This window comes from Cryptotermes secundus, unplaced genomic scaffold (genome assembly GCF_002891405.2).
Source record: "Cryptotermes secundus unplaced genomic scaffold, Csec_1.0 scaffold301, whole genome shotgun sequence".
NCBI lineage: Eukaryota > Metazoa > Arthropoda > Insecta > Blattodea > Kalotermitidae > Cryptotermes > Cryptotermes secundus.
The window spans coordinates 377,726-403,198 of NW_019725003.1; the positions used below are offsets into that span (position 1 = coordinate 377,726).

General features: G+C 42.8%; 1 protein-coding gene across 1 annotated transcript in view; it reads right to left on the reverse strand.

Moving 5' to 3' along the window:
• LOC111863172 (locomotion-related protein Hikaru genki) overlaps nt 1-25,473 on the reverse strand; it is a 133,979-nt gene that overhangs the window by 58,137 nt on the left and 50,369 nt on the right. The window contains exons 4-5 of the mRNA XM_023849227.2: nt 13,239-13,401; nt 11,573-11,746 (exon numbers count right to left, since the gene is read on the reverse strand). Of these exons, the coding sequence (XP_023704995.2) occupies nt 11,573-11,746; nt 13,239-13,401 (337 nt within the window). The remainder of the gene's footprint in view (nt 1-11,572; nt 11,747-13,238; nt 13,402-25,473) is intronic.

Here is a 25,473-nt window from a genome sequence, read left to right on the forward strand (position 1 = left end):
AGGCTAAGTGGGTAAAATGTCAAGATCCATGTTTTGCTGATAAAGAGACTAGGGAACTCGCTGAGTCATTTATGGTGTGTAAGAAAACTTCAGTTCATGGATTCCAGGAATATAATGAATGGTGATGACATGTATCCTGATGAACTAAAGCCGTTGATTGCAGCTGCAAATACTATTATTATTTCAACTGCAGAATGTGAGCGTGCATTCAGCAACACGAACAACATTATTTCAACCATCCGAAGCTCAATGCTTTTAAAAACAGCATATAGTTTAATGTTTATTTCATCAGTGGGGCCCCCTCTTAGTGCTTTCGATGCAGAATATTATGTAAAACAATGGCTAAAGAAAGGACGTCGACATGCAGATTACCAGTCTTGTGCAGCCCCCGCAGATAGAAGATCAGTGACTTCAGAAAGCAAAGAAAACGTCTGGAAAATATTCTAAAGATAAGTACGCGTAATGCATGTGTGACTTTATTTTAACGCATGCCATTTAAACTACTGTAATATGTTCGTAGGTCCTAGATGGAACACAAACTCTATACATCACTCGGTATATTTTCATAATATATGTCTATGAATTAAAAGGGGAAAACCATCCGGTTCTATTTTCATTCCACCTCAAGCACTGATTGTAAATTAATTACTGGTTTATTTCCTGACCCTACACACGATGTTAATTCATTTTTCCTTTAGAACTGCAACATAATACCTTTAAAATACACAGAGTAATCTCAGAATATTTTCATGTAACATCATAAATCAACGGATGTTCGAAAAGGAAATAATACACTTTTAAACTTATAATAAAATGAAACAAGAAACTATGGAGATGTTAAACAGCCCTGATGAAAAAGGTTAAATTTACTCGTTAATTTCCTTCAGAATATTTTGTCATCACTAGCATTTGCGTAACTACGTGAAATACACGTCATTACAAACAGCTAGAGCACGGTAGCCTCGCGGCCTAAGGCATGAACTGTCTTCGCTCACTAGAACGCTGGGATCATGGGTTCGACTCTCACACAAGTCATTGATGTCTGTGTATGTATTTATTCTGAGTCTGTGTTATTCTCTGTGTAGTTAGCGGAGTTACGACGGGCTGATCCCTCTCCCAAGGGTTCCTACCAGCTGTGAAAAAAAAAATTAAGAAACGGAAGAAGAGGCCATGGCCCAATAAAGGGCTGTAGGTTAATTGAGGAATGAATGAACGAAGAACGGCTATATCGCTCATACCTGAAGTGCTAAATATTGTAACGTGTTTCCGTTACTGAAGACGCCGTAGAGATGGTNTGCGTCTCCCTTCTGCGCCACTGACTTGAAGAATGTGGGATGCACATAACACTGAGGTACCGTTACAACAGGAAATTCTCAGAAACTGAAGAATTTTACGGTTTGCGGTGCTCACAGCGGTGGTTATGAAGATCCACTTTTCTCGGATATAATGCTGTGTAGTCCTTTGAAATCGAGGCGAGATTTCAGAGCGACAGTTCTCCATCTTCTGGGTCTAAGAATAAGCCAGGCAAGAAACCAGCATTAAGCAGGCAGGAAACAGAGCCATCTACATACGGCACCCATCTACTTTATGCTGGTCTCTTGTTTGGCTTACACTTCCTCCAAAACGTCGGTTGACTATCAACGGATCACATGACATCGTTCTTCAAAGTTACCAACTCTTCATAGCCACCTCTGTGAGAACCTCACATCCTACGTACCAACACTAATAAGTTAATCTGTAGCAGTGTTTCTCTTAACCAACGTCATCGAACCATGTCTTACTTAATGGGATGACAAAAAAATGTGTTATCCCGCGCGAAACCAATCAAGCAACACCTTAAACCTGCCAGTCGGTCGAAACCTCCATTAATATACACGTGACGAGGCACGTCCACACACTCACTCAATGCTTACACGCGCTTGCGGCAGGACGTTCAACAATGAACCTCTGGACAGCTGGACTTGGATATGCCTTCGTTCCTAGCAGGAAAACAAGATCAATTCCAGGACTTCACTTCTGAGACTTGAAGTCGCAACTGAATAAACATAAGTTTATATAATAAAGAAATTAAATTAAATANAGAAAAAATATAAGAAATCTGCAAGCGGAGAGACCGTGAGAACCGGTAAAAGCAGACAGTTACGTTCCGGCGATACGTTCCTCCGAAACGTCGGTTAACACCACATATACACGGTGCCAAATCCCAGAAGACTGCTTTCTTCATATTCACCGCCGTGAAAGCCTCAAATCTTAAATAACGTATATGGTCCATGGCTGTATGGTTTTCTGAGACATTTTACCTTCTTTATGATACATCTTCATTCTTCCATTTCTCCATTTGATAACTTCCTCAAAGTCCCCGTTCCTGTGAATGTCCTTAAGCTTCTTGAGATGTACTGTCTTCCGAGGTGGGGTTATTCTCTTCACGCCTAACGCCTAACCCAGAGGACCAGCCTGTCTTCTACCCTTCTAGCTCTGTAGCACTACTGATCCTGCCAGGAGTTCACGCAGCACAGTTCACAAATATTCCCACTCAAAGTGAGGGAAGGAAGTCAGTTCGAACGTAATGTCATTTTTCCTTTCTGAGACGCAAAAGCAAAGAGAATTTCGCAACACGTGAGCGCATACAAGCCATGTCTGCAGATGCTATGATGTATACGTGTCGGGATCTGAGACTGGAATATCAGAACCAGTTCGCTACAGACGATAAACAGATGAAATTACAACTGCTCGTATATTGATTCGTTATTGCACGCACTCGTATGTTTCTGCTGAAATATCTTAGATGAAGAATGTCGTCTTCTGGGATGTGGCCCCGTGTGTATCTTGTGTGAACCGACGTTTCGGAGGAACGTATCGCCTCTATCTTTAAGGTAGAAAATCCGCGAGTGAGGAACCAAAGTAAGAGATGGTAAAGCAATGTCTCACTCAAGATGATGACAACCATTTTGAAATTCCGAAAATTACAACAACTCACTCTTTGACACTTCTAGAACAAGAGCCGCACTGTGTGCCACCGGCCCTTAAGTCCCTACCGAATGTTGGTAGCTTCGCTGCAGCCTGCGTAAGAAGTCTGTGAGGGGGGAACAAATAAATGGAAGGAACACGTTCGTGTTCCCACGGACGGAACTCGATCGGCTGCTAGAAGCACTGCGAAACAAAGAAATGGAGGTCTCTGTGTTCACGATACCATTAGCGAAAGCCCCTGTAAGCTCAATAGCATGACAAGAGAATAAAATTTGTTAGAAAATGAGCGATGATAACACACACAAATATTATTCCGTTCAGGCATTTAGCGCATAAATTAAGAAACTTCATCGTTTCCTATAAGAAATAGCGCTTTTAGAATTAACTTATTTTCATATCTAATCTCTGGTACCCAATTTGGGGGTGCTTACATGAAAACGAATCTTCCGAATGAATTTTTCATCCAGTGATAATCAGGCTGACGCTCCTTCTAATCATGTTCCGTTCAAGAAGTGCGTCAGAAACGTTCTTCTCGATTTCATTCTGTGAGAACCATCCAAATCGATGCACAATTGTGTTCACGCTTCTCTTGTACGTTTATACACAGATAGGAAATGTTATAAAGCAAATCAGTACATTACACCCGCATCCCTTGAAGATTATACTCCATTTGGAATGTCTATGGAGAGTATGTAGCTCAGCCGTGTAAAACATGCGGCCCCCATAGCCACAAAGTGCGGCCCCTCAACTTTTAGAGCTAATTGATATTAAAATCAATATTAAAATGTTAGTAGAAACATTTTTTGTAAAGACAATTTTCCAACAGACCAGAAGAAAAGAAGTCTGACGCAAACATAAATTAGGAGCCTGCAGGAGATTCAATGTTTTGCTATTTCTAACATAATTTCTTGTGTAATCTCTCTTTTTACATATTGAAAAGCTGTTTGATACTTGTCAAAAATGGCATTCTCTTGCTTTTTAAAACTGTAAGAATATGAATTCAGGTAATTATACTGAAATTATTCCTAAATAATAAATAGAATTAAATTTCCTTGTATCAAAATCTAATGTATATTTCTATTTTGAAGTGCGGCCCTGGACTATTATTTATAGGGCTGAGGTGGCCCTCTGTACAAGTTGAGTTTGACATGCCTGATGTAACTGGTCACAGTAGCCGCGCGGTCTAAGGCATGAACTGTTTTCACTTGCTCGGACGCTGGGATCGTGGGTTCGAATCCCACTCAGGGCACGGATGCTTCGTGTGTGTATGCAATTATTCTGTGTTTGTGTTGTCCTGTGTTTAGGTAGAGGCCTTGAGACGGGCTGATCACTCGTCACGCAGTCCTATCTTCTGTGAAAAAGATTACGGAAGTGAATAAGATTCCTGGGCCCTGAATGGGCGGGAAGAGCCATTGTAAATAAAACTGGAGGTAAGTAAGCAAGAGGAGCTGAAAGCACAGATCGTAACAAGCCGAATGCTCCGCAGTGCTCACTGGTTACCTCCCTCCTGCACTTTGCTTACATGCATATTGCAGACTTTCTAAATACAGTGTATAACTAACTCCATGAAGCAGAGTAAATCACATGGTTATGAAATTCCTGCTTGTTGTGGAACAGTATTCACGTGATTTTATCTACGCCAGATGAATCCAATCCGCAGCCTTCCCGATTTCCTTCTCACCTCTCCTTGACTGTTACCTTTCCCGCCCGTCTGGCCTTCTTTTCATTTGACAACCATAATAGCACATATCACAAAATTCTCACTGCACACATCGTAATTTTGAGATCTTTTACAACTAAAATTGTCATGTTCAATTGCTTAATTACTTATGACTTTGAGAACTGATGGAATATCACGTAGTTAGCAATCCACAGATGTCTCTAATTGCAAGATTCAACAACATGGTGTCCGCCACAGAAGTGTGTGAGAAACAAACTGAAGATATTCAACTTTATGAGTCTTGAACATCCAGAAATGTGACACAATTTTCTGAACTGTGCATAGGAATTTCATTTACGAGTTACTGTTTGTCACAAAGAAGTGCGAAACTGCTTCCATATTGTTAATTATGTTCCCTACTGCATGCTAATTCACCAAGACTAAAAATTATACGCACATCACTTCACTTCATAATCTATCCCCTGGCCTACTCCCCAAACATAATGATCACCTGGAGAGCTATGCAAGAGGAAGCGTATACTATGGTAGACATACCGGAGGTTATAAGCCAGATGACAGCCTCTGGCCTCCAGGTTTGGGCTTGTGCACGAGGTTAATAATGCCACTTCAGAAAACAATATATGCAGGGAAACGTAGCGATTGGTATCCCGTGACAGATGAATGTGCAACTGTCGTGAAAGTGGCCAAGGTTCTAAAATGACCGTACATCCAAGAAGTAAGTAAATCATATTATCACGTGTATTAGTAACCATAGACGGGGTTTTGGATTGGATGACTGGATTTATTTCACCTTATACATTCACACAACTCGGAACTACAGGTAATACAATGATATCTCTGATCTACACACTTTACAGTACACTTTTCCACACGCACTATGGTTCTCCGTTTCACTAGCCGTATCCTGGCAACGGATTTATCACATTCTCACTGTAACTTCAAATCACACATGAAGTCTTCTTGTGGCCGTCCAATTCCCTTTCTTGGCTTCATTCTGCGACTACCAATTACGAAGACAGGGCTCCATTCAATTTCTGTGGTGTCTCGAAGCTCGACCCTTCAATTCTGACTCGACTACTCTGTATCTATGACTTCTCAAGTGACCTTCTTTGTACCTTTATAACCTTATGGAAAACACCCCTGTGTAGTTAACTATGCGTGCATACTGGTCCGTTACCTAGCGATGGATGCCCTATTGTCGGGTACGCGTGTGTTGCGGGAATGTGTTTACCGAGCCATTGCCCATCAATGGCTATACACTTCACAATATTTTTACATCATACTTGGCTTCACAGTTCAGTGTTCTTTCTCGTGAAAACACGTACATGTGCTCTTCGCTAGGTGAATGCATGAGCCAGTGGATGACGTGTCGAGTTAGTGCAACTGAGAGAGTGAGGTAGTGAGGGGAATGCATGCGCCAGTGGATGACGTGTCGAGTTAGTGCAACTGAGAGAGTGAGGTAGTGAGGGGAATGCATGAATGAATTTAGCGAGATGACTGTGTCTGTGTGTCGAGGGAAATGGTTCGAGTGTGTGGTGCGAGTTAGTAAGGACTCCTTATACCAACGTATAACCAATAATGCCAGAAATACTCATCCGGAAGCTGTGCATGCCAAGAGTATACATATATTTACAGATACATACCCAAGTCCATAATATTGTCACGTGTCCGGAGCTGTTAATCGGATAACTCGTTTACAGTCACAGCTACAGTCACCCTGAAATCGCGTCTTCCAGACGACGCGACCTGACTAGGCCGTCGTCTCTCACGTTTCGTCATCTGGTTCTTGGTTGAGCTGGTTTCTTCTCTGATCTCAGCTCTGCTCCGTTCGCCACGGATCTCCATTCCGATCTGGGCTTCTCTGATCACATATCTTCTGCAATCGGACGGACTTGAAGGGTTTCGTTTCCATAAAGGTTGTCTGCGTTCTATCGGGAACGTGTTTTCATTTTTAGGCAACACGTTGATTTTCATCTCTAGCTATTCGTTGTTGCGAGTACAATGCTTATTAAGCCGTTGCCTGACAATGGACGTCTCTGTATGCGCTATCTCGGAAACATGTTTTAACAAGCCGTTGTTTAGCAATGGACGCTCACTCAGATGCTCTGGCTTTTAGGCGGCACGCCACAATACGTACACAGCAATAATTTATGTGTAGTAATGTATTTAACGCCGGTCACGGTAGCCGAGCGGTCTAAGGCATGTACTGTTTTCGCTCGCTTGGCAACCGGGATCGTGGGTTCGAATCCCATTCAGAGCATGGATATTTAGTTTGTGTGTGTGCGTTTTTCTGTGTTTGTGTACAGGTAGAGGCCTAGCAACGAGCTGATCACCCATCCAAGGAGTCCTACCGAATGTGTAAGATCTAGAAAAACCGACGTGAACGGAGAAGTTCATGGAGGTAGGCCTAGGCCCACTAGGGCTGTAGTGCCAAGGAAAAAAAATGTATTTAACAAATTCATAGAACACCGTCCTGCTTCGTTATCAGAATAGAGGTGTGGAAGCGAAGTTTTTGAAAACATATATGCACAAATTATTAATGAATTTCAAACTCTTTAACGAGAAATGTGTGATTACGAGATTTGGAACCCACGACTGTCCGTCTGAACAAGACAGCGCCAACAATTATTTTATGAGCAGCAAATGGACTTTTATAAAACCTGAAAATTCTTGTACGCCTCTGAGCAGTATTCTTAGGATTCCGAAAAGAAAAAGGAATCACTGATGCAGAGGATGAAGCATGCATTCAAGTTGCAACGAAATAAACTTTCTCGCATTCCCTTGCTTTCTGACGAACAGGATCAGTGCAGCCAATGTGAGCGCTTGATGGTGTACAGTTCCTGGGGATCTGCATTTACATCCAATGCCTACTTACGGGATTTACGAGTAACTAATGCAAAAAGTGAACTCGGCTTATTTTTACGCAAAATATGATAGCGGACTGAAATTATGGATTCCATTTAAGTAACGAATGCTGTTAACAGAAATATTTTGCCTTCTCTTTCAAATTCTTATAATGAGTGTACATAGGTTCGGGATCTCAAGTTACAGTGACTTCAGAGTCTGGAGATTTCTATGCAGTTGAGATCAAGAAGTTCCGCAGAGAAGAAGAGAGAAAGCAGGTAAAAAAAAAAGGAAGTTAAATGGCTCATATAAATTTCCTTGTTCTTATACAGTGAACAGGGAAGTTAAATCTTTAATTTAGATCAATAGTTTCAAACCTAAAGCAGACTTCTATGTAGATTCTGTTTCAAAGATATGACTTTTCGGATTTCTGTTCCTCTCGGTGCAACGAGTATTAACTGCGAATAAGTTTAACAAGAAGCAAGTATATTTGAAACAAGCGTCTTTCGACCTTCCTTTGAAGTACACTTACTATTTCAACAAAGTTATTTGTACAAGCAGAAGCTCTGTCGATTATTACATCTTCAAAATGCACAGAACTTATTTCCCGCTTTATGTAGCTAAGTGTAAATGGATACTTTTATAAACTGTTAGTTTCGTCGTAACATTGATTCATGTAGCAATTTCTTACAGAAAATCTGAAGCTTTCATAGTGCGTAAATGCCATAAATTCTTCTTTAGTGACTAAATCCCAACAGGGAAAATGTCCCGGAGTTTTCAAACAGATTGTGGCCAAGAATGCTGGAGATGTCCCTCTCTCCCGTACGTCTTCATGGCTTCGTGCAAAGGGGCAACTTTAGCCTTACTTCTTACTTTTACCTGCGGAGATAGCAAAGAGCAATCGAGCTATGCGTCTCGAACGGAATTAAAAGCTTCGTTCTCTTCATCCAAAACAAAAGTGAAAATTCTAATTAGACATAATCCGAACCTGCGAGTCTACAATTTCACTGGTTCACGAAATGTCATGCTGGGAGGGGCGCTGCTGAGATATTGGCAGAGCTAAACTCCAGATGGCGCGCTGTAGGAAGAAGCGGCTTGCACGTTCGTTAGGTATAGATAATGATGAGACGTTGTGAGGTAAAATTCTCGCCGCTGAATCCCAAAAATGGATCGACATTCGACCCAGGCGGCTAACCGTTCAAATAGGCATTCGAACCCAGCCGCTTAATGACAATACAGTTCTCTTTCTTGCAATATACGTAAATTTTTGGAGGCAGTTAGAGCAATTTTGAAAAACAGCAGTAAATTATGAATTATGGTTTATTTAACGACGCTTTGCACCTATATACCGTATTTACGCATGTATAGGCCGCACATTTTTTGCCAAAAATTCAAGAGGAAAACTGGGGTGCGGCTTATATTCGAAATATTCGAAATCACACTTCATTTAAAAAAAAATTATGTTGCCAAATTTCGGAATAATTTCTACTCCTGAAATAATATTCCAAGAAAATTATTTTTTCTATAATTTCTGTCTGAAAATTGTGCTGCGGCCTATACACGCACGCCGCCTATACATGCGTAAATACGGTATNTATTAACTTGCTCAGCGACGTCAGTTTCATCATGTCTGCCCCATACCATGAAACCAATTTGAATTAAACTAACTAAAATAATAGGATTAATTTGTTCCTTCGAGCACGATCTTTCTTGGAAAGCTTATAGTCGCTCAGCCACTTTTGTGGAACCCGAAATATCATTAGCCAGAAGAAAGCCTTCTTCTGGGATGTAGCGCCGTGTAGATTTTATGTGAACCGACGTTTCGGAGGAACGTATCGCCTCCATCTTTAGGGTAGAAAAATCCAGGAGCGAGGAACTAGCGTGAGCAGGTGGCTGCAGTCTGCGCCTTGATTCCTCGTTCGCGGATTTTTCTACCCTAAAGATGGAGGCGATACGTTCCTCCGAAACGTCGGTTCACAGAAGATCTTCACGGCGCCACATCCCAGAATACGGCATTCTTCATAGTCACCGCCGTGAAAACCTCAAAACTTATATATCTGTTATATTAGTCTGTTCACAAACGGCTGGCATTAGAACCTCCCCCGAGTCTCATGAACGTAGTCAACACCCTCACATCCTATTTCTCCAAGATTCGTTTTAAACTTCTCCATCTACCTATACCTTAGACAGGCAAGTGTTGTGAGCCCTTAAGACCGTCTTACTAACATTGTTCATGCATTTCTCATCATACTGTACATGCCACATGTGACAACCCTCCTTCAGTTCACCTCCCTAATGTTACGAGGTGAAAAGTATGGAAACTATGAACTGTGTAAATTCCTCGTCACCAAAAACAGGCCCGCATTAAGCTCTGTTTAGCCATTCGATTTTTATTTAGTTTTCTTATTTTAACAACCACTTTACTTAAGAATATCGTCACGTGTTTGGTATATGTCACGCGACAAATAACTTCAAGCCGTCTTGGATGTAGCGAATTTATTGAACACTCGCTCTCACAATTATACAATTCACAATTTCCCCAATTACTGCCATCGGCAGTATCACAATTACTTCTTCCATTCACTCCGGCGAATGCTAGACTGCAACTGACTCGGCAACTTCACGATCCATGCTGTGTCACTCCTGATCACACACTCTCTTCACATACTGCTCAGCCGGCTTTTTATACCGCTCCCTGTTGCCTCGTGTTACCAGCGGTGTCCCCTTGTTACGTCACAGTGGAAAGTGCTGTTACGTCACCGCGGGGAGGGGACAGAGTGTTCACTGGCCTGTTACCGTAGCAGCGGCAGCGCTCCGATGCTGTTACGTCACAACTGGCGGGGGAGGGGGTGTCATGCATAGCGCAAATACGTCACAATATGAATGAACAGTAAAAAAGTAAAGTCGTCCCTGTGCTTAACGTATAAAGCTCTACGCCATGAAGGCGTATGGGGGAGTGGACGTATAGATTCACATTTTCTTGGTCTCGGCACTAGCTGGAGGTGAGTGGTGAGCTTCACGGCCCAGCCGCTTTACCCCCGGTACCCACTGAATAGGAGGTTCGGTGGACCCCACAGCCGGTCTGGACGACGTGGAGAAGAGAAAATTCGTGACTCTACAGGGACTCGAACTCCAACCCCTCAGTCTTCCAGTCCGTAGCCAATCGCTATACCGACTGAGCTACCCTGGCTGTACAGTTACTAGCTTAAATCCTCATATTCGAGTATTGCCATGTGAAAGCTTAATTCATTTTACTTGAATAAAGGGAGAATTGAATTCTGGGTCCAAATGAACTCCATATTCCCAGCTCTTGTACACAGTCTGACGGAATTTGATAAGCAGAACTTCTATTTACACGGTACTGCCATGGATGTGTTAATTAATTTTAAATTCTACAATGCTTAAGGCCTAAATAAACTTCTGAGCCTATCTCTCGTGGGAGACAAACGCATGTATATTAATTTGTGTTCCAAGGGGTTAGGTTGCTCAGAGCTACATTTCGTCATACGTCAGAGACCTGCAATCTTAACTTACTGATCTTTGTAGGATTTGAGCTTCTCACAGCGGTGATTATGAAGAATTGTATCTTCTGGAATATTATGCCGAGTAGTCCATTGAAAATCAACTGCCTGCTTTATATTGGTTTCTTTTTGGCTTGTCCTTCGACCCTGAAGACGGAGGCAACATGTTCTTCCGAAGAGTCGACTGATTTTCAAAGGACTATGAGGCGTTATAAACTAGAAGATAGACCTCTTTATTGACCTCATTTTTAAAACCTCAGATATCCTATGAGGAATACTTCACGTACAAAGGCATTTCAAAACTGCACAATTATTTCAAAAATTTTGTTAAGGTCTAAGTTTGAGTCTAGAGCAAATGAAATGGTAACATAGACCTAATGCAAACAACGTCTCAGAATTACGTCTAATAAGGACCAGTATATTTCAGCACAGGCCAGTAGCTCTCTAGCCTATGATGATGCCACTAATTCTGCGGCTCAGAAAGAAGTGAGGTCGCATAGCAACATATCGTATTGACCGCACAGCTTAGGTGCCCACTTTGCTTACGTTAGAAGCTTACCCGTGAGAAACTGTCGGAAAGTGGAGGTCCATGTCCACTCGGGGTTGCCCAGCTTCCGAGAGAAGAGGCACTCGAGATGCAGAATGGAACCAGGGAAAACGGCGAGGTCCCCGGACGGTTCAACAGATGCGGAACCCGACGGTATTTTAATCAGAACCGTTGGGGGAGAGTCCTCTGGAAGCAAACAAGCGACTGTCAAACAGTCGGACAGACTCGGAGCTTCATGTAAGATGCAAACCAGCACACATTTACTTTATCCCTAAGGTGGTCTAGGAAGCTTTGAATCGACATTTTAATTCTACTAACTAACTAACTTCATGGAGCTTAGTTCTTCTTGAGAAGCCGCCAGTCTCACAGCTGCTCAACAATTGCCCAACATTTTATGGAACCTAAATATTCATCACCGTATTCACAAGAGCCCTGCACTGCCCCTATCTTGAGCCATATCAATCCAGTTCATACTACCCCATTCTATATATCTAAGATCCATTTTAATAATATCATTAAACCTACGCCTATGTCTTCCTAGTGATCTTTTTCTTTCTGGCTTTCCCACCAAAATCCTTCATGTATTCCTTTTCTCTCCAAACGTGCTACATGTCCTGCGCCTCCCATCTTCATTGACTTGACTATTCTAATTATACAAGGGCACGTAACGAGAAGCAAAACTCACAAAAATCTTTCATCTGCTAAAACCAAAACATTCAAATAAACTGTGCCCGAAAAAAAATGGTGGTGTTTCGGGTGGCTCTGTCTGCAAATATACAAGAGGCGTCACACAGAAATTTTTGCCTTTACACTCCTACATTGAAACAGTTTCAGGGGTCACCGGCAAGACGGAGCACCGTCGCGTATCTCAAGACATATGATGCAAGTTGCTTCTGCAGCATCTGCTGGAAGGTGGATTGTCAGGGGAGGTTCAAGTAATTCTGTGGCCACCTGTAAGCCCTGATTTGATATGGATTCATTACTTCTTTTAGGACTACATAAAGAATTACTCTCTGTGGACACAACTGGAGACCTGAATCATCTGAAAGCAAGAAAAAGAGACGTCGCCGAGTAGGCAACAAGAGCTATGTTACAGTGTGTACGTATGTCAAGAAGTGGAATACTGATTGGGCGTAGGCCGCGCCATAGCTCAAGCGGTTAGTCACTGGCTTCCCACTGCGGTGGCCCGGGTTCGATCCCGGGTCTGGTCAAGTAGGATTTATGGTGAACAAAGTACTTCGGTTTCCCTTGCCAATCTTCATTCCACCAAATTCTCCATTATCACAATCACCCGGGGCAGGCTAAAATAGTCCAATCAGTGGCCGCCGTGCCTAGTGGACCCATTTGGACTCCACCTCCCACTAAGCGAATTAAAAATTAAAATTAAATTGATTGAGCTCATGAAGAGTCGCCGATCACAGTGGCCGCGCGGTCTAAGGCATGAGCTGACTTCCCTCGTTCGAGCCCTGGGATCGTATTGTATCTTTATCTGGGATCTTTATGTATTTTTCGTTCAAGAAAACCATTTGTTTTCCTGTGACACTCGAGTTTGGGTTAATCATAAAGGGAGTGCAGCAACTTGAAAGAACCTTCAAGGATGCTTAAAAATATCGAATAAATCATATGCTAAGAGAAATTCGGAATGAAACTAAATCATACCAAATTCGCCCTTACTTACCGGTGAAGTTGGTAAGCATAGTAGTTGGAATACAGGCCGGCGGTCGGTGGGTCCACACACCATTCTGGCACTGAAGCGAGGACTCCCCCAGCAATTTGTAAACTCCGAGCTCTCGGCAGCGTACCAGCACCATGGCGCCGTGCGGAAACGTCAGTCGATCCGTCTGGACACACGAAACGCAACTGCTCGTGAGGCCGGGGCACACAGCTCCAAATGCGATTGCTCGAGTCATCATTTACTCGCCCTTTAAATTGTTAGTGAGTCAGACTAAATGAGACTTGGCGTCCATTTACTACAGGCGCAGGCGTACTGCTGATAAGGAAGACAGCACTAAGAGCATGCACAACAAAGTAAACGACATAAAGACACTGAAATATCCGCCAAAAAGTATACAGAGGGAGTATACTACTAAAGAAACTAACAACAAAAACAACGATGTGCCTATCGGCACAGAAGACAAAGCGTACAGTGCAGTAGTCTACCCAATAACAAAAAATTTTGCCTGATGATGGTCCATGTGTGGCCGAAACATGTTGCAACAAGGAATGAATGTATAATTTTAATGACATTTTAAGGTATTTAACAAACACTTAGTGTATTAAATATATTTTCAGTTTAATTTATAAGGTTACTGTTGCGTTACAGACGGTATAGGATCTAAAAATGATACTGTTGATAGGGCTAATAAGAGTAAAGAGTAAAATATCAAGGCCTACCCCCATACAAAACAACAAACGCGTTATTTTATGTTTTTACAGTCTTATAGAAAATTTTAATTGATTATTGGTGTTAACTTTAAGTGACTATATACAAGACGGAAAAGTTAAAATATTCTGAGTTACATTGTAGCAAGCATACCGCAAACTTAACCTTTCCTTGAATTCTTCGTGAATGCAGTTTTTAATTTCTTACTGATTTTAACCAGTATTTCAGCGTTTCTACATTACTTTAAGGGTTTATTAGCTTTCTCTATACTCTATTAGGACTTCACCCTGCATTCCACTGACAAAAATCAACTTCTGCGTATTTTAAGTACCGTATTTCATATAGGTATGCCTTTGCAGAACGGTAAGTTTAACGCGTTTCGAACTGATCCAAGAATTAGAAAAGAGGCATATGTGATGTTGGAGTTTATGTTCTAACAGCGGAGACTAGGACAGAAGGACGGGCTATCCGGTAGAAGTCAACCTACGTTTCGCAGGAACACATCGCCTCCATCTGGAGGGACGAGTGTTACAGAGCTCTGTTTATTGTCTTCTTCGTGCTACCTCACCGAACTCACTCTTCAAGTGAAGTTTATCATTGTAATGTAGAGGTAAAGTGCTTAAATAATTAAACACTACACCATGTAGGCGTATGGGGAAGTGGATGTACAGACCCACATTTTCTTAACCTCGGCGCTAGCTGGAGGTGAGTGGTCAGCTTCACGCTGCGGCGCTTTATCTCCGTGGAACGAGCCCCCGGTACCCATTGGATAGGAGGTTGGGTGGGCCCCAGAACCGGTCTCCTGCAGTACGAAATCGAAATAAACAAAGATCAACATCCACGACATCGTAAAGACCTCCCATTTCGTGTCACTTATTCTGACAAAGAGTCCCCCATCCTAGAGGAATACAATTAAAACTTTAAAATCATAGATCAGCTACTGGGAAACGCTTCCACCGTATGTATTTCTTATTGCTAGTGGGGTGGGACTAAGTCCCTTGTTCTGCCGCCACTTCTGGTCAATTGTACCAGCCCCAGATGATAGGTGAGGGTGATTGTGGAGCAATTGGTGGAATGAAGATTGGCAGGGAAAACCGAAGTACTCGGAGAAAACCTGCCCCAGCACCACTTTGTCCACCACAAAACCCACTTGACCAGACCCGGGATCGAACCCGGACCGCCGCAGTGGGAAGCCAGCGATTAATCGCTTGAGTTATGGCGCGTCCACCGTATGTAAGTCCTCATCTGTGTACACGAGCTGACAAACTGAATGCGTGTTTACAGTTAAACTCTTGTAGCTTCAATGACTATAAATGATGAGTGACGGTCAGCTTCCCAAGAAGGGCTCCACTGCATCGAGTTAGGCTATATATATATATAAAGTAAAAAATTATCCGCACTCCTGTTTCCCAATTTATATATACAAAAGTAGGGGTTGAACAAGTACGTCATTTTTCTACATAGTCTCCTTCCTTTTCGATGCACTTGGTCCAGCGGTCCACAAGCTTGCGTATTCCCTCCAAGAAGGTTTTCGGTTGATCGCGCAACCATTTATGCACCGCTTCTTTGTCCGTAGAAAATCCACGACCTCGTAAAGCATCTTTGCGCGGTCCAAAGAGATGACAGTCGGAAGGGGCGAGATCTGGGCTGTAGGCAGGGTGTTCCAGCACCTCGAAACCCTATTGGTTTATGGTTGCAAATGTCTGGCCGGCCATGTGTGGGCGTGCATTGTCGCGAACTGCTGGCTTCAGATTGTTGGCCAACGAATCACTGTATCTTGATCGTACACCCTTTCTCCAGGTAGTCTCCCAGCATAGGTCCTTCTGAGTCCCAAAAACCGGTTAGCATCACCTTTCCCGCGGAAGATTGAGTCTTGAATTTCTACTTCGTTGGCGATCTCTGGCTTTTGGATTCTGGCTCATAGCGATGGACCTACGTTTCATTTCCTGTGTCTATTTTTCTCAAAAACTCTTTGCCTTCATTGTTGTAGCTGTCGAGTAAGCGATGGCAGGTCTCAACACGTTTGCGCTTGTGCTCTGCGGCAAGTTCTCTTGCCACCCATCTCGCACAGACTTTATGGAAGCCGAGCTCGTCGTGGATGATTTGATAGGCAGATCCATGGCTAACCTGCAGAGAACACGCTGCCTCATCGACGGTAACTCCCGGTTCGTCAGTACAATCTCTCGAGCTTGCTGAATCTTCTCATCAGTGGTTGAGGTTGACGGGCGTTCTGCTCCCTCTTCGTGCGTCACGCTTGTCCGGCCACCTTTAAACTTCTCGATCTACTCATACACACTTCTACGCGGTAGAGAACTGCCCCATATTGTGTTGAAAGCCTACAATGAATTTCAGCCCCTGACACACCTTCCAACCAGAGAAATCAGATCACTGTTCTTTGTTCCTCCTTGGTGCACACTGCTAGTGGAGCGACCATGTTTACACTGTCACAGTATCAAGAAAAATGACGCGATCGAGGTCAAACTTCGATCACGTGACCATAATAGTACCTACTCTAAGCATGCATGTGCGGAAGACAGTATGACAAACCTAAAGATTTGTTATGGCGAAAGTGCGGATAATTTATGACTTTCGCTCATATACGTATATAACAGTTTAAGTAGAACTTCGGCCTCTATTGTGGACTGCAGTTAAATGCGAGTGGCGGAAATCGAAGATGTGGCAGTTTGAACAACGGACAAACATCAAGTTCTGCCAGAAACTAGGCAAATCCCCTAACGAAACGTTTGGCGTAGGAAGAATTGGCTGTTGCTACACGACAACGCCCCTGCACATCGCTCTGTTCTTGTCCAAGAGGAACTGGCAAGGCAACAGGTCACCGTTTTGCCATACCCTCCGTACTCACCTGATCTTGCACCCTGCGATTTCGTTCGCTTTCACCGCTTGAAAGCAAAGCTACGTGGTCGTAGATTTAAGTCGTCCGAGGAGATCGTCATTGCCACAAGAGAAGCCCTACGGGAATTTTCTGCCACTATGTTTTCAGCAATGTTTTCGACAGCTATACCAACGTTGAAAGACTTGCATAGCGGCCAACGGCAACCATTTTGAGGGCCGATGTGGATCTGTGTAAGTGTATGTCAGTACCTTGTAATGTGATGCGATAAAACCACAGTCCACGAACTTAATGACTCTACCGCGCGCGCGCGCGCGCGTGTGTGTGTGTGTGTGTATATATATATATATACACATATGGCGCAGGCTCATAAGTGAGTAACCAATATGGAGAAATTTTAATTAATAATTTCGTATCCACCAACCGTTATTGTTTACTACACTGCTGTACCATCACTGCAGTGCTCCATAAAGAAGTTGTGGGCCAACATACACGTTCTAAGGAACTTCTGTAATCATTGCGATTAGTAGTATGTACGTGTTACTTGATCATTTCGTGAAGCCAAAAATTGAAGGAGCTAAAAACAGATAAACGTGATATCCCAGACTTAATCTTCAAACCTTAACGAAAGTCTTCGCGAACTAACACTATGGTAGCAAACCTCCATAGTTCAACACCTCTGACACCAAAGAAACACGACTGAATTTTACCCTAAACTAGTTCCATCCACCTCCATCCCTCGTAACACGGGTTATCCATCTTGATGTAATTATATTCCCACGTCATTCTGTCTTCCAAGATGATCTACAAATTGAATTACCAAAAACACATAATAGTGTTAAAATTTCTAGTGCCCCTATAGGGTTACATGCACCAATTCCCGTCATTTAATGGCGGACATGATTTGAATATGAATTTGAGCATTAAAACATATATTTGCATTCATTTAGTACGGAGCTTTTACGTACCGCCCACAATGTCGGGTTTTAGCATATACGAACTGTCCAAAATCCTGTCTTACTGTACATGGAATTCCATATAGAAGTGTTCAGAACGCTGTAAGTGTTCTAATTCTCATCAGTTAATATCAAACGTGGTTAGAATAGGAATCTGACAATTATAACAGGCATTTGCATTTAATGTGTACAGCTCTACGGCATGACATCAGCAGCAGCACCGTACATGAACTTCCCATAACCCTGCCTCCCTATATTAGGAATATAGTTCCAGTTTTCACCGCCTTTCCTTTCATAAGAGGGAAGAAGGAAACAGTATGACTTATGGAATCATTGTTGTCCGTGAAGAATTCCGTCTTTTGGGATGTGGCGCCATGTATATATTGGGTAAAGTGACGTTTCGGAGGAATGTATCACCTCCATCTTCATCGCATTAAAAATCCGCGAGCGACGAAGTAGCATGACCAGGTTTTTCAATAGTCCGAAGATGGAGGCCACGCGTTCCAGTCTGCAGGCACCTGCTCACGCTGGTTCCTCGCTCGCGGAATTTTTTATACCCTAAAGATGGAGGCCATACGTTCCTCCGAAACGTCGGTTCACACAATATATACACGGCGCCACATCCCAGAAGACGGCATTCTTCATAGTCACCGCCGTGAAAACTTAAAATTTTACAATGTTGTGCGTGTCTGTGGACATATCCCTTCTTTCAACGTCTGAACAAACTGATTTATATATTAACGAAGTTTTATTTGAACTTTATGACTTTATAGGCCACCCCTATCCTCTAACCTTTCATTTCCAACAATAGGTAGAGCCTTGTAACGATATGACGTAAGACTGAACTTACGAACACTAACGACATTTAATATACGCTCTTAAATGTATCGCAATAGAGCTTCGAAAGATATGCAAGATTTTTAACGTACTTTCACATAGCTTAAAGCAACAGCATCGAGGCAGGGCGAGATTTTCGTTTACCTGTCGGTTTGACGGCGATAATTATTGTGACATGAACGTTTTTATGAAGGTATGTTATGTACATTCCTATAACTTAGCATGAAATGTTGGTCGCAAGATAAGAACTACTAACATAGGAACGGTGCGAAACTTTGAGATTTAATCTGACAAATTTAACAAAGAATAAGTAAAAAAAAAAAAAAAGGTCAAGCTATCCCTGTAACAGACAGTGAAGGCCCATAGGGCTGTGAGACATCGAGGCTCCCACATTTTCTCTAGACAGTCGGCTCACAGAAAGCGGTGAGGTTGCCAGCCTTAAGCGCCAGCCGCCCTTTACCTCCGACGAAGGTTCCTGGTACTCATTTCTGTTAGAGGCTAAGTCAACCCCAGGGCCATAGTGCGGCTGGAAGGATTAGGCCAATTGAAAAATGCAATAACCCCATCGGGAATTGAACCCGCGACCTTTCAGGTTTTAGCATTGTGCAGATAGAATAAGTATGTGAATAATACAATTCTCCGAAAAGGATAATACTGGAAATAATAGAAATTTTTAACACATTTGCAGTTGCAAGCAGTAAATGAATTGAGACTTCAGTAGTACTCGATGCATATGTCCAGCAAGCTAACCAGCTAGCTCAACCGCATTAATAAATTCGAATCATCTGAACATAAGATTAACTACGTATGCAATAGGAATGGAGGATTTATGAATTCTACGTGGAACTCATTGTTGTTTTAATTACTACGTTCACGGGTGTCCAGTCTCCGCTAGTCTCTTTCGTGGCCCTGCGAACGTCACATGAACTGCGGAACACTCTTTCCCTGCAACAGGGTTCTCAATCTCGGACGATCTTAATGGGAAAGTTTCTTAGTTACTTTAAAACTAATCAGCGTTAAGGATTTTATGCCAGTTCGGGCGTGAAAGACGCGAGGCTGCAGGAGCCAATACCGATCCCAAGGAGAATAAGGAGCTCGACCAGAATCCTTACAAAGGAACATTCTCTAGAGCTTACACCTAGCAGCTTCTACATTCGTCATACCAGCGATGCCTTTAAGTGGTAGATTTTAAGTTGAATTTCATTGTAACGGAAATATGTATTTAGTTGTAAGTTTTTAGATTCTCACACGGTGACTATGAAGAAATTCGTCTTCTGGGATGCGGGGCCGTGTAGTTCTTGTGTTAACCGACGTTTCGAAGTCTGCAGTGGCAGTGTGCAGCCACCTGCTCACGCTGATTCTTCGTTCGCGGATTTTTCTACCCTGAAGATGGAAGCGATACGTTACTCCGAAAAGTCGGGTCACATAAGATCTACACGGCGACACATCCCTTCATGTGTTTAGTTCTCTGCTGATGTAATGTGCGAGGTTAATTAAAATCTTTTCTTATCCTTTAAGTTAAATTTTGTCCGTACTCGTTTCGGAAAACAATCCAATAACAACGTTTCTATAGGTTCAGCTGCTAGTTCGGAAAGTAATGACGTAAGACAGTGAGATCCTTCGCTGGCTATGAGACGGTTGTCCCTCGGGTGACGCGCTTTGCGTCTTGTGTGGCACTACAGAGCAGTGCCGTGCGAGGGCTCCCTTTTTCGGGGTTGGGGAATCTTGTTTACAGCTTTATGGTTGTTGTTATTGTTGATGTTGGACTCGGGGGCCTGCCCTTAATAGTAAAAACAACAAACAAACAAACAAACAAAGGCATTCCACATATTCTTTAGAAAAAAAAAAAGCAGCTGTACGGGGAACATCGAAAATAAACAATATTCCTGAAGCCTGAATGAGAGGGGGTACATCGCTGATTCAAGAAGAAAAGTACCAGGAAGAAACCCTCGTTATAAGAGAAGGTTATAATAATAATTCAATTAAACTATTTAATAACAACAATAATAATAATAATAATAATAACAATAATACAGGGTAAATTAAAGTAAATCTATCCCTGTAACAGGCCGTGGAGGCCCATAGGGTTGTGAGCTGTTGAGGTTCCCACATTATCTAGACAATCGGCTCATAGATGGCGGTAAGGTTGTCAGCCTTACGCGCCGGCCGCGCTTTACTCCCCAGGAAAATTATTTAATTAATTCCTGGTAGTCATTTCTGGTGGAGGCTGAGTCGACCCCAGGGCCATAGTGCGACCGGAAGGATTAGATCAATTGAAAAGAATCCAATTACCTCATCGGAATTCGATCCCGCGACCTTCCGGCTTGTAGCATAGTGCCTCAACCAACTACGCTACCGCGTGCCCCCAATAATAAGGGGTAGTTATATAAAAGTTCAGTGATTGGAACTAGCGCGTTCTAACCGACCAAACAGAATATATACTCGTACGTCCCCCCGCTGACCTGAGGTCGGAAACAGATCTAGTTTCCGAAACCTTGTGTTCTTTAGCGTTCCTTAGAATATCGGACAATGGCCGAAATCCAAGAACCCAGTAATCCCGAGTGATCTTAGGTTATCAGCAAAACCTATATTTCGCTTTCTTCATGACCATCGCCACAACTCTCCTCGGTGCCAAATATTTTCATTAACATCACTTCTACATGTTTCTACTAGTGTTGGTCATTTTATGGTGGTCAGGGTAGTCATGTACCAGTTCTGTTCGAGTGCACGGAGGAACGGGTTTGTGTGACAAGCACTTGAGCGCAGTTAAATTTTACAACTTGTATTACATGAGTGTTTTGTTTCCGGAGCAAGAGCCTGCATCGCACAGACGCTCGAGTGAATTAGATTTAGGCTACTTTAAGTTGCTCTACAACCTGTCTTCTGTTATTGCTGCTACTAACCAACTACCTAAGTGACTAACTCCACAGAGCTGATACCCTCTTGAGCACCAACTAGTCGCTCAGCTAATCAAGAACTTCCCTAAATTTTATGGAACCCAAGGGTTCAGGACCTTCTACAAGTTCCTGTCAGTGGTCCATATCCTGAGCCACGTTAATCCAGTCGATACAACCCTATCCTATTTCTCTACGATATATTTTATTCTACTTTCGGAAGATTAAAGCGGCTTATGAGATCACCTTGCTGTCTCTGTATCTGCATGAGTATCCCTCCCTATCGTTGCTAGGCAATGGCTGAGTAGCAACGGCTACACATTCAACAACAGAAGAATTGACGGATGTGTTGTTTCCTATGCGGCCCGCATCGCATCAAAGGAAAATTAGTGATCAGTTCTTCCCGCAACTCCTTGCAATATTATGTTCCCACCTATGTCTATGTCTTCCTAGTGATCTCTTTCCTTCTCACTTTCCCACCTTAAACCCTGTATGTATTCCTCCTCTCGCCATGCGTGTTATGTGCCACACCCATCTCATTTTCCCGGACTAGATCGCTCTAATTATATTTGTGCGAAGAGTACGCGTTATGAAGATCTTTGTTGTGCAATTTTCTCTAGCATTCTATTTCATCCTCCTTTGGTCCGAATATTGTCCTCAGCACCCTGTTCTCAAACACCCTCAGTCTGCGTTCTTCCCTTAATGTCAGAGACAAAGACTATTATTGGTATTAATATTATTAATGGGGGCACGCGGTAGCGTAGCTCCTTGAGGCACTGTGATACAAGCCGGAAGGTAGCGGGTTCGATCCCCGATGACGTCATTTATATTTTTTCTTGAATTTACCTAATCCTACCAACTGAAATATAGCCCTAGGTTCGACTCAGCCTCTAACAGAAATGAGTACCAGGAATCTTCCTGGAGGTAAAGGGCGGCCGGCGTTTAAGGTTGGCAACCTCACCGCCATCTGTGAGCCGATTGTCTAGAGAAAATTTGGGAGTTTCGACGTCTCACAAGCCTATGGGTCTCCACGGCCTGTTACAGTTTTGCCTTTCAATTAATTTTAATGTTACTGTTAAATTCTTAAAATCAGCAGCACAGCCGCCACCAAAACGCGACATCTGCACTACACTTCATTACTAGCCTGTCCAGAAGAAGGTTTCCTCAGAGCTTCTTTGCATGTGGCAGGACAATGCTTGCCTCTCACGGAGCCTTCAGTAGCAGACGCCACTCTAGAAGCCGTGATCACACACTCAAGTGTGCTATCAGTAGTGATTTGCTTCACGCATGGCGTACCATTACCTAATTATTATTACTGCAAATGTTCTGAACTGGATAATCACACCATTCAGGGCACCTGGCATCAGCGCCTGTCTCTCCTGTTCCATGTCCCTCCCCGGAACATTATTATCGCATGTGTCGGACTGTCACATGACTCAACTGTATTCGTCACTATTAGAGAAAATAAATGGATGACTTTTGTGAAATTCTTGTTGAACACAATGATACTGGATACTTGTCTAACTACTATTATTTAACTTTCTGTGTTTTAAAATCTCTAACATGGTCGTTGTGCATATATGTGACGTAACTTCATCGCTATTGAACGCAGGGTCTGAAGTTCTTTTAGTGATAAATCTGTGAGAACTTCAAGCAAGCCTTGTGAGAACATTAGTTTATCGAATCCCAGAGTCCTGAAAAATGTTTTGTAAATTGATGGCAGAGAAATACCGTAGTATAACCGCCCTAATAGCCCACAAGCCTAAATGGTATTTCATTAAGAGTTATTCTCAGTATTTTATAAAAATTATGCAGAGTGTGACATAGCCCATCTCTTGCACACACGAAGCGGCCTATTTCCCAGATGGACCACACAAAGAACACCAGATGGACCCCCTGGTGATTTACTTCAGCATTTCTTGGAATTTTGGTTCCAGAGTCGCTCGGCGACTCACTTTGAAAATTTGACTCTTGACAGTTTCTGCTACTCGTAAGTCACACGAAGGCGTGCCAGGAGGGGACGCTATGGCCAGTATACATCATTCCCTGTCAAAAGATACGTTAGCTTATTAAAAAAAATTGCCTGAAGAGTAAAGATGATTGGAAGTAGCGGATTCAGAGTCAACTCCCTTACTTCAAATCTGGCCAATCCTCAAAAGTTGAGGGTGTGACTTGGTAACTTCGCGGAAACTGGAGAGGCTCACATCTCTTCAGAAAAACAGTCTTCAAACAGTCTTCGAATAGTCTTAAAAATGTCTTCAAAAAAGGTGGTGGTCCAGCTAGAAAGAAAAATTCAGACGCAAATACAACATCACATGTATTTAAGAACAGTTGTGTTTGGTAGTTCACCTTGCAAAGAAGTGTCAGCACCTGGTGAATTGTTGTGTATGTGAACTCTGTTTTGATTTTATCGCTTTCTTAACAAAGAATAAAGTGTCCTCACATGCAAAGTGCAAGTGGTGTATCATTAGACGCTTCTGTCTCCCTGTCTGAGCGAGGCCCGTATAAAGATCCTGAGATAGTCTCATCTCTATCTTCTGAGGTAAAGAAAATTCACCTGTGTTCCTTTGGCAAAGAAGCATCAGCAACAGCCGCTGCAGGTGGAAAGCAAGGTGAAGGATCAGAAAGGTAAAGGGGACGGCGACAGTAGATTACTCCACTTGCAGTGCTAGAAATATGACATACGTGCACATGCCTCTCCAGAGCTCCTTTAGCGAAGAAAATGAAATATCGTTAATCAGATTCTCAAAACATTGTGACGTGCAGCCTGAAAGCTGCAACCTGCCCATTTGCTGGAGCACGTTCCCCTGGTAACACGAAATGCACCGTTACATTGTTTTTGAAGAACTGTTGAAAATATATCTGTAGTAACGACATTCTAAACAGACTGTTAAACCCTTCCCCCCCCCCAAAAAAAACTTCATGACCTGTAGTCCGCAAGCGAATTATACCAACTGAGCGACCGCTGCTTGTCAGCGAAGGTAGTGCCAACTTTTTGCGGATAGAGGGTGTCATGTGGTCAGCGCAACGGGACACCACTGTTACCACGGATATGAAAGACAGAACTCTTCAAGAAGGTGATTCCTGTCCCATCGGCCTAGCAGGGATGAAAGGAGACCAGTTGAGAATACGCCAGAACGCGGAAGAAGAAGAGACTGGGCAGTGAAGCGGCGTGCTTTCGAGAACGAAGCAGAGCTACGCAGAGAGGGATTCGGCATCCAGAAGGGGTTGAGTGTGTGACCTGCTATATCTGAGTGTAATTGCGATAGTGACGTCAAATAAATCCAGTCATCAAATGTGTAATCCACAATTATTAGTCACGTTAGCCCGGATACACGTGACAAATAATACTCTCACGAATTAGTTCGTAAACTTTGAACGGATCCTTCATCGTTCATGCGTCCCTATACACATTGTTGCCATTTTACCAAGTCATTTAAATGTAACTGTGTTCTGTCCGAACATACAAATTTTATTGGTAAATCACTACATTCCTACACTGAAAGCTTTAGAATGTCCATCGCGGAACATGAACACTTAGGCCGGGGTTCTGAACGAACAACAGAACTGACTGCACTTCTCACAAGTGTCATAAAAGTGTTTGTGTTTTGTTGTTGGGGTTGCTTTTTGCAATTCTCCGTGCTGGACGATGCAGTTCATTGAGCCTCCGGAGAAATGAAGAAGTGCGGAATGATTTCCATAACGCACTATCGAACGTAAGTCGAATATCTAATACTTCATACAGAAAATTTTGCATTCAAAATAATGATTTTGGCCCCAAAACTACATATTATACTGGGTCTTTTCTTATGTGGTGGCCACTTTAAGTTACAGCTCAGTGCATCGCGGGGAAAACATGTTTTCATACCTGAATATGCAAGCGTATTGAATATTTGGTTACGGTTACCTTTCATAATCGGAAATAATTCTCGTGAATTTCCTATATTGTAAAGTCAAAATTCAGAAAGTAATGACTTTTTAGGAAGAGTGGT